We start from the raw sequence: 13,671 nt of genomic DNA, 5'->3' as shown, positions 1-13,671 counted from the left end.
ACAATCCAAGAGCTAGAAGGAACTTTCACTAGGTGATAGCATCCACTGGCCTGCCTCTAGCTATAGCTCAAACAGGAGGATTCTTGTTATACATCTCTTTGGTTACGCTATGCAATAATCACTTCTGCTAGGAAATAGTGAATCAATTCTTAATTAAAATCTGTGTTTTTCATTTTCAGGGACCCCATGGACTTCCTGGACCAAAGGTAATCCAAAAAATCCCTTGATTATTTGATTTCTGTTTCCTTGTTAATCATGGAGAAGCATGACGGAAGCATGTCTGTCCTGTCTTATTTATCTGTCAAGTAATGTTGATAATCTTTAAGCCTTTAAGTATCCAGATGTTTAAATCTCACAACACAGAATGACTTACAACAAATTTAAGTGATATCACCTGGAGATGAATTATTCCTCATTTTGCCTTTTTCCATGACACTATGTGGTTTCTTAAGTTACTAATCATAATATACTCAAAATCAACCATTTAGAAGTGAATCTGATGAGATTCTCAGACTAGTCCAGATGCTCTTTCTTATTATGTATCGTTAGTTGCAGATTCAGATGTTACTGATACTCCTTGTTTGTCATATAACAGTACTGCATCTAAATGCTTTGACTATCCAACATCTTAATTTTGTACTCCCCCAGAGATCACTGGTCTAGAATGGGGTGGGGTGGATCAGGTGTGCTCTAGTGAAGAGAAGATTACATCACTTACATGTATTTTATACTTTGGATTAACAAGAAAACAATAGAGAATACCCCTCCTTGTCAGAATTAGTGCAGTTTATGTTGTAAAGACGGTTTGCACCTGTTCTTTGCTTTTGTGTAGACCAAGAAGACATTTTGGAAGGTTAAAATGAGCCCTGGAAGAAAGTTTCCTTCTTCTAGAGAGCGTATGTAATGAGTACCTATGTTCTAATCTCAGCTTTGACACTGATAGGCTGTGTCACCTTGGGCAGACTATTTACCTGCTCTGATCCTTTGCTTACTCAACTAGGCAACTTACCTCCTAGTGTTGTGATAATTTAATGAGGTATATTTATAAGATACTTAAGCAAAATATCTGGTGCAGTTGTCGATAAACACCCAATAAATGTCAGTTGTTAGTATCTTGTGATTTTATGTTTTGTTCTGAATTTAAGAATTCAAGGGGAAAAATGCATGAGAGAAGGTTCAAGCACTCTTGAAAGCTCCTCAGGAGTGAGCTGGTGCGTTTAAATGGTGAGGGGTAGGGGAACACATAAATGCAAGAGCTAGAAATGAGAAAGCTTAGGCTTCCCCTGGCCCACCCAACTTTAGGAGTGTAGAAGTATTGGTCTGACCCCAGAAAACTAAGTTTCATTTTTGGGGTCAGGCAGGTGACTCACTCAAGAATGGGAAGAGTTCATGCCTCTTCATAGAACACCCTATCTTCTGGTAAGGGCAGTGAGTGACAAAGTCTCAGAAGTATGGATTATAGTTTGGGGTAAGGGCATTGTTTTCTGGGGGTCAGAAGAGAGAGCCCATCTATCAGCTTCGTGGTCTTGGTAGTTATCTAAACCTCTCTGGGTCTCTTTTTCCTACTCTGGACTAAATCAGTAGTTCCTACTCTAGGCTTCTCCTTGGATTTCAAGGTACCACTTAAATCATAGATTTCAGAAAATTATAAAGTTGAAAAGACCTTATAGATTACCTGTGCTCATTCCTTGATTTTACAGATGATAAACTATAGGCCCATGAAGTTTAGATTATTTGCCCTGAGTTACACTGCTAATTAAATGACTGATCTGGGACTGGAACTTAGGTCCAGAGTTAGAATTTGGTCTTTCTGCCACTACATTTGATTGTTTATAAATTCACCTTCTCAGTTAATGCCCACTTGTACCAATGTATGATTCCTCACCACAGAATTTCATGACCTACCAAGGCAGCCCTGCCTATTCAGCACGGCAAGACCTCTAGCGGAAAGTCCACAGACAGGCAAAGCCATCAGTCTCAAGTTGAGACCAGTTAACTAAAGCTGACTCTTGAGCCTTGGCCTTAACCTCACATTGACTTAAGCTCTAGGACATTCCCAGGATCACACTTTACCCACCACAGCACGTTTGGACTTCCTATAGTGGTAGCACAGCAAACATCCTACCTTCAGAATCCCCAGAAACCACTAGGTCGTGCCAATGTGTTCATTACTTTGTGACCCCTTTGGAAGTTCAACACTAAGTGGGGCCCTGGACTATGTTTAACAAACATCACACTGACTTTCATCAGTCAGACAAATGGGGAAAATACTGCTGAGGTTAGTAATTCCTCCTGCCACGGAAGCACACTCTCTTCCCGCTCCCACTCCGACCCAGCGAGACTCTATAGGGCATTTGAGACTGCATCTTCCTTTCACAAATCTTTCCAGACTTTTGTGATGAAATTAATGCCTTTACTTAAAAGTTGAAAAGTGGACAGGTCAGAACTCTTATTCCTAACATGTTGCTTCTGATAGAAAATAGTTGTACTGTATTCTTAGGTTTTTAAATATCAGAGTCAAGAGAATTTCTCACTTACCTTGATTTTGTAATGTCACCTGAGGTTAAATTCCATCCTTCTTTATTTTAACATTGGATAGAAATACAGTTAGTAAAATTACATTTAAGCACTGTGGTCTTCATATTCTCTTCTGGGGTCAGCTATTTGTTGTCTATTCTGTGGATTAATCCATGTAGGGATCTGACTTGGCAATGTCAGCGAATGAGGACTCACTAAATGGCACTACTTCAAACATCAGCTGCTACATTTTTAGCTCATTCCCCAGGGCAAAATGCTTAAAGGCTTAAAATATCTGTATATAACAGTGTCCTGCATATTCCAGTTTTTCATTCCAGCAGAGTGGGTTTTTCCTACTGAACCTCCTGCAGCATCCTCCACTCTGTCTTTGATTTGCTTGGTGAGAACAAGGTAGCATAACACCAGTTTCTCTGATACAGAACTGAAAAGTGTGGAACTCAGTCATATGCATTTCAGTTGTAAAGAGTACACTTGCTCAGGAGTTTTGCTTCCTAGAATATTATTTGTCAATTTCAGTTTATTAATTTTTTTAAATGTCTGAAATGAATTTTGAACGGATGCAAGACAAGTCTAGCCTGACTCTGCTGTTACCTAGAACTGGAATCTGCAACCATTTCAGAGACTGGCTCTCTTCTTTCACGGTTGAAACACCCATGATAGCAACCAAAATTGGCATTTGCTTTTGCATTTAGGGTGAACCAGGGTTAAATGGTGTTAAAGGATTGAAGGGTGAACCAGGTCAAAAGGGTGACAGAGGACCCCTTGGTCTTCCAGTAAGTAAAGAAAACTTTTCATTTCAGTGCAAATCTCAGACTTTTCTTTCTACCCTAAGTAACAACTCTGGTTTACTCAGTGACTATCTTACATTTGAGATTCCTGTGACTGGAAAACATATTCTATTAGAGCAGAGCTCAGCCCAGTTTTGTTTGATGCCTGCTCTTGTGTCAGAGGAAGACCCCATGTCCAACGATGCTATGTGTTCTGTCATTCAATTACATACATGCCAACCTTCCTCTTTAAAGACGGGTGATTCTTCTCCCATCACTCTGCCCTTAAAAAAAAGCATTGTGCTGATTATGTCATAATTTCTCCCAAATGTTTTAATAATTTAGTGCAGTTCAGAATCCTCCCTCAGTTTTTCTTCTCTTTTGATACCAAAAATTGTAGCCCTCTGTTGGGTGGCAGGTATGCAATTGGCCATTGCTGATGGCGTGAGGTCAGTGCTGTGGCTCCTTACATTAATCAATCATATCATGGTCTAAACGTCTTGTGTTGTTTGTTTGGAAAGTGCCCTCTTACCTGGTTCTTTTGGCAACAGTGGACAGGATGGAAGAAGTATTTTGCAGTAGTTTTGAGATTTTTTATTATTTTTTGAGATTTTTATTTTTAGTGAAGAGGGAATTTTCGTCTTTATGCACTTTATGCCAGTCTTCTTTCTATAACTAAAAAGAGATTTTTAAAAATGATTGTTAAATATGAGGTTTTAGTTTCAAGGTTTTAACATGCTGACTATTCAGTGAATGCAGATAAAAGTCAGTAAAGAACATTATAAATTACATTATTAAAATAAGATAAAATTGGTAGAAAATAGTTTATACACATATTTTAACATATTAAAAAATGTTGGTACTTTAAGTTCTAAAGCATTCTACTCGATAGCCAGTGCCTTACATAGATCAGGCAGGTAGTAGATGCTCAATATGTACTCGTTTATGAATGAATGATATAAACCTTGTATTAGAGTATAGGTTAAATCACACCAATTAGACCATGGACTAGAGGCACAATACCTCTATAATATATGTGAGTCATTAATTCACATTCCAAACAAATATAATGTTATACTATCAGTACAAAATTTTACCATCTCCCTATTTGTTTTTAAATGTTGTAACAATGGTGACTCTGAACAAAGTATCAAAAGGCAAAAGGAAGTTTGGGTTTCTGTTTTATTAAACCCTCAATCTGATTTCATTAAAGTTTGCCCTAATTTCTTATTTAGAGCTAGTGATAATTTCTATGCAATATTTAGCCAAAAGCTCTACATATGTTAGCATTAAGCACCACACAGATTTTTAAAAATTTTAATCATTGCTAACTAAAGATGCATTTTGCAATTACAGTCTGACTCATAATAGAACTATACAGAAGAAATTGTAAGATAAAAAACTAAAAACATCCAAGTATATATAGTATAGCATTATTGGTAGAGTTTGCAGCTGGAACAGATTTTTTCTTCCATTTTTTATTATTAACTGTATCTGAAGCATAAAATGGGAACATAGTTCTTCAACCTTGCCAGGAGAATTTATAGGGCTAGTGTATCGTCTTTCTTAAATACTCCTTGATTTAATCAATATTTTTAAAGGACTATAAATCAGTATTTGAGTTTTGAGATACAAAAGACATATTCAAAGAAGTAATTGTGCTTATTCTTGAAACAAGCACTGAAAATGTCGTACTTTAATCATACACTATGCATAGCTTGGAGTTCAAGGTTAAAAAAAAAAAAAAAAGCATGCATTGCCTGAGAATAACATTATATTTTTAAAGCATCTCCCCTTCAGACTTTGATGCAATGATTGTTTGAAGTGAATTGAGGAACAATTTTGTTTGGGACAGTTATTTATTGTGGGGACTCATGAAATTTTTTTCCTGCTTTTTCCTGTTCCTAGAAGTCCCTCTAGTGGTAACTAATGTGAAAACAGTAAGAAAACCCAGAAAACAATGAGAATTGTTCATGTAAAATCCAGTCATTTTGGCATGGTGAAATTCTGCAGTTGTTATTCATAAGTGCTGTTTTAACAAGAAAAACTAGAGCCTTTTTCTTCTCCTCTGAAATGCTAACTTTGATTGATTATTATAAAGAGCCCTTTCTTAAAATATCGGCCATTATGTTTTTTCAAAACCTAAAGAAGTTTATTGTCAACAGTACACTCTTTAGAAAATGTGTATCATATGGAAATTAGCAGTCTGTGAATGTTACCAGTAACTACTTTAAAGCCCGCTTTATAAACCTCATTATCTTGATTTCTAAACAAGAATTTGTCGAATGGAAATGTCATTAAAATACCATCATCTGTGGGGTGTTTATTGTCACGTGTTTTGTTTCTTTTTTTTAAACTAACAATTTGTAGCGATGTGATATTCATCCCAGAACCCCGTGACTGTGTATGATGTTGTTTGAAGCGTTACATTTGTTCATCAGTACCTCATACTAATCTCTGTTCTTGTCCTTCGTGTCATACCCACCAACCCTGCTACCAACCAAATACACAGGGAGCATCTGGCTTAGACGGAAAGCCAGGATCCCGGGTGAGTCAGTACCTCATCTTGCTCCAACATCTTTTGTGGCTATGAATTTGTGCTTAGGGACAGACTCTTTTGCCCCATGTACTCCCATCACGTGATGAGGGGGACATAAGACTGGAGTGAAAGGAGAAGGTGTACAAAGATGTGGTACACAAGGGAAAGGTGGGCAGAACAGAGGCTGCAGCTCTGATTGACTCACAGCCTAAACTGCAGGACATCCTTCGGAAGCCCAAGTCCCAGGCTGGAGAACTTGCTAGGTGGCAAGAATGACCAGTCTGATTAGCCTCACTATCTTAGAAGCCCAGACAAATTTTTCCGGAACTAATGGACATTCCCTATAGTTCCATGAGCAGGCTCCTCTGAAGGGATCAAAATAATGTGAATTTATTTGACTTTGCTCTTCCTTTTATGTTTCTGTCCATATTAAAAAGGTAAGTTCTTCCTTGACACTAACTTTCAGATCTCTGTTCATCGAAAGACCTGTCTGTCTTCTGTCATTTTGTCTCTTTTCTTTGGTTCTCAACAGCCCCATCTCTTAAATATCAGCCACAGATAATCAGTATTTAGAAGTCTTCTGAAGATGAACTTGGGAGTTCAGGCAGTAAGAAAAAGATCAGATAAGAGGATGAGAATTCACCAACATCAGAATGAGTTGAAGCCCTAAATGATTTCATATCGCAAATCTCTGATAGAAGAAAAAAAGAAGACTAGAACATAAATAGGAATACTATGTTAAAAAACCTGTGCTGGAAGAGTTCCTATGTTTGCAAATATTAGAACAAATTCTTTGCAAATTAAGTGCAGTCTTCCTGAAAATGAGCAAATTACTTGAAGTCCTTGCTACATGTCTAAGAATCAAAAAGAAATTCCAAGCTCTTCAATTCTAAAAACCTGCTTCAGGCAGTCATTGTTTTCGCTGGGCCTAGTGTTCCCATGTCCATTCAGTCTGAGACAGAAATCCTAATCCTGAACCAGGAGGCCAGGGGGCAATTACACCATTAAATCAGCCGACTGCCCGGTTTGTGTCTTGTAAGCAGCAGCAGAGCCTCTGAGAATCACTCCTTTCCTCTAAGCCCCCCGCTGCTCCCTGCAGAGCCAAAGGAAGTTTGGTTTGGACAGTTCAATACTGTTCTCGGTTATTTCATATTTTTTTTTCCACTTGTGTAACCATTCAAGCCTCTTAACCAGCTGAAAACAAAGATTCGTGGCCCAGGAGCATGGGGGTGACAGTGGGTGGAGAATGGACTCGGGGAAGTGGCATGAGGGGAAAACGACTCTGTTTCTCTCCTGAAGATGTTCCGTGAAGTCAGGGAGGAGGTAGATAATTAAATCCGACTTCGATCTTCTCGTGTGTGCCCTTCGTTGAAATACGCAGTTACATAACTCATCCTTTCTGCATGAGTTTCTTGGAAACCACTGGCCTGAAAGAATCAAGATGGAGCTCTTTGAAAGCAGATGAGTCGTCTTACTTGCGTTCAAGGCGTCATTCACCCAGGAAAAGTCCAGGATGAGTTATAACTGCTTTTCTTATGGCCTTTGGGATATGTCTCATATTATCTTATTTTTATCTCTTTTTTTTTAGGGTACAGATGGCCCTATGGGACCCCATGGCCCCGCAGGTCCCAAAGGAGAAAGAGTAAGTTGCTCCTGAGGTTATTGAGCTGTGACCTAAAGAAAACACAGTGTGGCTTTTCTGTTTTAGTTGAACTGTTCATTCCCCAGAAGAAAAAAGGACCATCTAAAATATTAAATGAAAATATGCCATCTTAAGTCCTAATCAGAGTTCTCACACTGATTAAAGTAGAATGTGGCTGCCTTAAACAAAAATCATGCATACATCTATATAGCTAAAATAAATGGCTCAGACCATTCCTTCTTAACCCATAAGGAAGATATTCTCATTTGGCCTTAATCCAGAAAGTTGAAGTCCATGGGGCTAAAATATCCAGAACTACATATTTGGTTGACAATCTTTTATATAAAGCTACTGTATTCATTCAGAGTAAGTTATAACTTTTTTTTAAAGGAAATTACCAAACCTAAGTATTCTTCTCCACACAGTTACACATGCTCCTTTATTTATTTATTTTTTTAGCAAAAGAATAGGCTGCCTTTCTTTAGCCATAAGGAAATAATTTCAGCGCACTATAGAACAAAAACCTTTCACTAACCTCCCTGTTGCTAGGCCCTGTTTCCATATCCTTGGGAGAAGAAAAAAAACCAAAAAAACAAAAACAAAAACAAAAACAAAAAAGACCTTCAGAGCAGAAGATAAATATCTGACACCAAAAAGGTGTATTGCAGCCTCAGCAGCTGGTCATCTGTCTGGAACTTTTCTCCCCTCTTTCTCTGTTTTTCTCCCACTTTTTCTTTTCTTCACTTTGGGAAACTTGGAAGCTTTTTCTGTGTCTCAGCAGAATTGTGTCATCAATTTCCCCACCATCCAGGAGAGGCCGGAAAGAAAGTGTCCTACGAGTAAGGGCTTCTAAATGTTGGGATGATTCATTGTGCGAGCTGCAGTCTTTTGAAAACTAGATAGAGTTTCTTCAGTCTGGGGTAATTTGCTTTAAAAATAGAGGGCCACAGAGTGATTTCTTTGGCATCCATCCCAATTCCATAATTCTGTGTTCTATAAAATGAGTTCCTTCATTCAGTAAATATTTATTACATTTTATGATCTATAAAACGACAGTGTACTCCTAGTGTGGAATGGAAGCACTCTTCTCCCATTTGCGTAGTCTACTTTGCTAATTTGCTGCAGTGAATTGAATAAGGCCATCATAATTGGCATTCGTCATCCCATAACCTTTTACTACTACACTATATATATTTACTCAATACTGTAAAGGAAGCAGCTATTTTCTCTGACCTAGCAGAGTTTACAATCTAATTGCAGAGGGAAAATAATATCGGCAAGAAATAGCCAGATAATGAGACCAAAGTGAATACAAATAGCAGAGACTGTACGTACAATGATGAGGAAGTCTGGCTTTATCCAAGAATGCTTCTAGAAAGAGGTGAGTCCTAAAGGAATAAATTATCTGAATCTGCAATTGATTTCTAAAATCAAACCGACTTATGAAGATCATCTTAATTAAAAATATTTAAAAGCGAAGAGCCTCATGCTGCTGACACATTCAAGCAGTGTCAAGAAATCCAGCCCATGTACTAAAAATGGAGCAGCAAATCTCAAGTAGTCTTTTGGCAGGATGCCTTTGGGGCTCAAGAGGGTTTACCGTTTGGTAAATCAGCTGCTATTTCCGAGCTCCGCAGTGTCACAAGAGTATCAGGTCTCGGCGCTGGGGCAGAATTAACCAGGAGAGCAAATGAAGTCGCTAAGAATTTTTGAAGACATAGTTCAAGTCAAATGGTGTGCAGTGTAAAGTGTTACACTTGTATTTACTCAGCACGTTAACTATCTTAACCGGATCATGTATCAGTACTCTCCAAGTGCCCCTCACCCAAAGTGCTAAACTGGAGTGTGATTCTCCAAGTTAATTGACTGAGGTGCCATCTGGACTCTCCTGGAAAAGTTTCCAGTTTTAAAGAGGGAGGAATCAGGAATCCATTGGAGAAGAATTCCTCAGTGTAGACATGCAAATTAAAGAGCCTGAAAGAAATGAGACGGGCCTAAAAGAAACCAGGCATTCTACAGTGTCATTCAGTAATGTCAAATACATGAGTGACAGCATGAGCCCTTCAAGGACCTGACGGTCTCCCTGCCTTGAGCTGATTTCTTCATCTGGCCTTAACTGCTTCGGAACTCTGTGAAGCGTGTTAAATTTGAGAGGTTCAGAAGTTTTTCAAGAATTATTTAATCCAGGAGAATTCAAATCCCTATTTCGTTTCATATTTCATAGTCAAATTAAAAGTTTTCAAGGATGCTTTTGACTCTAAGTGACAGAATCCCAACTCAAAATGGCTAGGACAATAGAGAAATTCGTTGTTTTATATAACAAAATATTCAAAGGAGGGACTCTCGGCTCTGCTTCTCTTCCCTTTCCACATGCTGGCTTGGTCTTCTGATCACGCAAGCTGGTCACAGTCCCTACAAACCTCCCCTCCGGTGAGGCATCCGCAGAGAACCAACACACGTCATCTTCTCCCGTGTCTCTTCCTTAGCAGCACGAGCAAACCTTCCCCATCGCCTCCCCTCAGACTTCCCCCAGAACCCCATTGGCCAGAATCGGGGCATGTGTCCACTTCTGAAGCTGTCAGTGGCAAGTGAAATGGAATTGGCATTACCTAAAAGTAATTATTTGGGGTGAGCAATTCTATAAGAGCAGTTCCACAGACAAATGTTTTACTGACAACTTAATTCAAACAAGCCATGGTGTATTCATTTTAAAAACACAATAAACCTGAAAGTACTCCGTCAGAGGAGGAAAAAGGGAAGAGGTATATCAAAAAAATCTGTGGAGATTTTTCAAACTAGACCTACTTCAGGTTATGTGAGCTTTCCTTTTAAACCCCCCACCTCCTACTACACCGCCCACTCCCCTGCACACGAACACATATACACCACCACCACCACCATTTAAGAAATCATAAATAGAGGCACCTGGGTGGCTCAGTTGGATGAGCGTCTGACTCTTGGTTTCAGCTCAGGTCACAATCTCAGGGTCGTGAGATCGAGCCCCGCGTCGGGCTCTGTGCTCAGCATGGATTCTGCTTGAGATTCTTTCCCTCTTCCTCTCCTTCTGTGCTCTCTCTCTCTCTCTCTAAAATAAATAAATAAACAAATAAAATCTTTAAAACATCATAAATCACACAGCCAGATCAAACTGAAAGAAATTTAATTTGAATGGGTTGCCAAACCCTTTTTGTTAAAAACAAGACCTCTAATTGTATATTAATGACAATAGCTACTATTTATGGGACATATTATTTGGTGACATATTTCATATTTTACAGTCACATTTAATCTTCAGAAAAATTCTTGCAGAATATGTATTATTATTCTTATTTAACAGCCAATGAAACTCAGGCATAGAAAGGTTAAGAAAGTTACCTAAGACCACAGAGTCAGTAAGTGCCAAAGTGGAATTCAAATTTAAATCTGTTTCATTTCAAAGCCTGGCCACCTTCCTGAATGGAATTGCTGATCTCTCGGTAATAAACATAAAGTAATGATGAGTAGAAGTTCAACAGGCTTTTATCATATTTATTTTCAGTACTGTCCCTACATGGTATGTGCCTCTAGGTGACAGTTCTCATTAGTCCCACCAGCCCCTAAGTTTAGAGAGAAGAATGTGAATAGTGACTTGAAATTTGTTCATACGGGAATCGGGAGTACAGAAACACACAGCATAATACTTGCATCTGCACATGCAGCTACTAGAGGAAGTTTGCATTTTAACCATGAAAAAGATTTGCTAACCTTTAAACTTTAAGGGTGTGGTAGAAGAAGGTAACATTTTCTTTTTGGCCACTCATATAAATATCACCATTACTGGGGCGCCTAGGAGGCTCAGTCAGTTAAGCGTCTGCCTTCGGCTCAGGTCACGATCCCAGGGTCCTGGAATCGAGCCCCGCATCGGGCTCCCTACTCCGTGGGAAGCCTGCTTCTCCCTCTCCTACTCCCCCCTGCCTGTGTTCTCTCTCTCTCTCTGTGTCTAAAAAAAATATATATGTATATATCACCATTACTCCTGAAGTTTGCATGCCAAATCCTGACAAACACTTTAATTTTGGAGATGGCAGCAGAAGAAAACATTACTTGAAATGCAGAAGATCTCTTTATTATAATTATTTTGTATTCATGGTATGACCTCCAATCTCACATTATTCTTTATAAGCCCTCAAGATTATCATTATCACATATATTGTTATAGCTGAAGCAAAAGACTCTATTTAAATAGGCACGTAGAGAGCAAGTGATGAAGGTCATATATGCCTACCTTCTCAGGCATTTAGAAGAAGGCATAAAAGTTTTTAAACTCTCTTTTTCAGAAAGGAAACAAAACATGTACAGGATTGTACTGATTTGACTTGATTAATTCAACAAATATTTACTGATGCACCAGACACTACTGTGATCCGTGAGGATGCAGGAGGGAGCCAAGCCAGAGGCCCTGGCCCCCAGTGTGCATATTCTAGTGAGGAGCTCAACAGAGAATAAAACTCGCCTGTGTCTGCTGGTGTGGGAAGCTATAAAGTAAAATATACCTCGGTAAAGGGCCAGGGCGGCCAAGGAAGAGGCTGCCAAAGAAGAGACATTTGATAGGAAAAAAAGACATTTTATTCTTATATTTTAAAAATGTAGTAACTTAAAATAGTAACAAATAACTGTTTCACACGAATGCCAAAGAAACCCAAGTACAGCACTCCAGAATATGCAAGTCCTTTGCACAGCGGGGCTGCAGCACTCTTACTGCCCTTCTTTCAGAGGTAATTTGATAGAATATGCAAATGTGGGTTTCTTTTCCCCCCCTTTTTTTTTAAAGAGTTTATTTATTTATTTGACAGAGAGAGAGAACACAAGCAGGGGGAGCTGCAGAGAGAGAGGGAGAAGCAGGCTCCCAGCTGAGCAGGGAGCCTTACGTGTGGGACTCGATCCCAGGACCCTGGGATCATGACCTGAGCCGAAGGCAGACGCTTAACTAACTGAGCCACCCAGGCGCCCCTAAATGTGGGTTTCTTTTACCTGATCACTGACAGAGACCCCAGAAGAGCCTGCATCCTTGGAATCTTGATAGCATGGTACCTCACGTGGAGGCTTTATACACAGGTCATTAGGGAAAGTGTGTCAATATAGGCATTTGTATATGATTTGAATTTTATGGCTTTCATTTTAGGGTGAAAAAGGAGCTATGGGAGAACCCGGACCCAGAGGACCCTATGGTCTGCCTGTGAGTTCTGTCTCTTGTCTCCAACTTCAGCATGCGTAGATGACCTGACACTGGCACGGTTAACCCTTCCCTGGTGGGGCAGACTAATCACATTAGAGGAGCAAAGAGCCATCCACTAGTTCTCCACAACACCAGTGTTACCATGTCCTTGATGGGTCACAGTCACATCTATTCTCCCACTCACATACAGACACACACACACACACACACACACACATCATGAGCTTGAGAGGATCAGAGATTGTCCGCAAGATAAACAGACCTAACCTGAAAGCAGGACTCCCACTGGCAGGAAACACCCTCTCTGTACCATCTGACTAGACGCCCCATAATTGGCACTTCCTCAGAAGGTCGCTACCAAAAGTGGGTGGGGAAGTTTTATTTAAGACAACTTTCTTCAGACTTTATCTGTTCTCATAGGTTACCTACTAAAACTAATCTTGCTAATAAAGGTGATTTCTCACATTGATTTTTACAATGACTTTGATGTTTCTGACCTAACGCACTGTAATGACAAGACCTCTTTAGAACGTAGAATGTTGATAGTGGCCTGCCTTCTGAAAATTCTGTTACACAGTTTTTCAAATTGAGGCTGCAGGCATGCTTCAGAACATTCCCTTTGGGGTAATTATAAATGATTCGATAGGGCCAGGTAGGGCTACATTAGACACATATAGTATATTAAGGTTTTTAACCCCTGTGTGCCTACCACATGCTTTATTCTTTACAGTTTTTGTGAACCAGAGTAATAAACTTAAGCCAGGATTAGTGCTGGCTGAAAGAGATGCTGATTTTGAAATAGATTTCAAAATCTAATTGTCAGAATTAAAGCAACTTCCCAGTAACTTTGGATGGATCCATTGTGTGACACAATAGGCTCATGGCCCTGATAATCTGCACCACAGGGGTAAATTTATCAATCCTTGCACAACAGTCTGGTGACTCCTTTGTATCTGGGAATTATTTATTG

The 13,671-nt window shown here is 39.3% G+C and overlaps 1 protein-coding gene across 10 annotated transcripts in view; it reads left to right on the top strand.

The window, feature by feature from the left end:
• COL25A1 (collagen type XXV alpha 1 chain) overlaps positions 1-13,671 on the top strand; it is a 461,773-nt gene that overhangs the window by 431,110 nt on the left and 16,992 nt on the right. For 6 of the 10 annotated variants that reach the window (XM_027599864.2, XM_027599867.2, XM_027599870.2 and 3 more), the window contains 5 exons: positions 180-206; positions 3,231-3,311; positions 5,818-5,853; positions 7,433-7,486; positions 12,648-12,701. In XM_027599864.2, coding sequence (XP_027455665.1) covers positions 180-206; positions 3,231-3,311; positions 5,818-5,853; positions 7,433-7,486; positions 12,648-12,701 — 252 coding nt within the window. The remainder of the gene's footprint in view (positions 1-179; positions 207-3,230; positions 3,312-5,817; positions 5,854-7,432; positions 7,487-12,647; positions 12,702-13,671) is intronic. The other 4 variants (XM_027599874.2, XM_027599869.2, XM_027599873.2 and 1 more) reach the window with 2 other exon arrangements.

This window comes from Zalophus californianus, chromosome 2 (genome assembly GCF_009762305.2).
Source record: "Zalophus californianus isolate mZalCal1 chromosome 2, mZalCal1.pri.v2, whole genome shotgun sequence".
Lineage (NCBI taxonomy): Eukaryota > Metazoa > Chordata > Mammalia > Carnivora > Otariidae > Zalophus > Zalophus californianus.
This window is presented reverse-complemented; position numbering and strand designations above follow the sequence as displayed.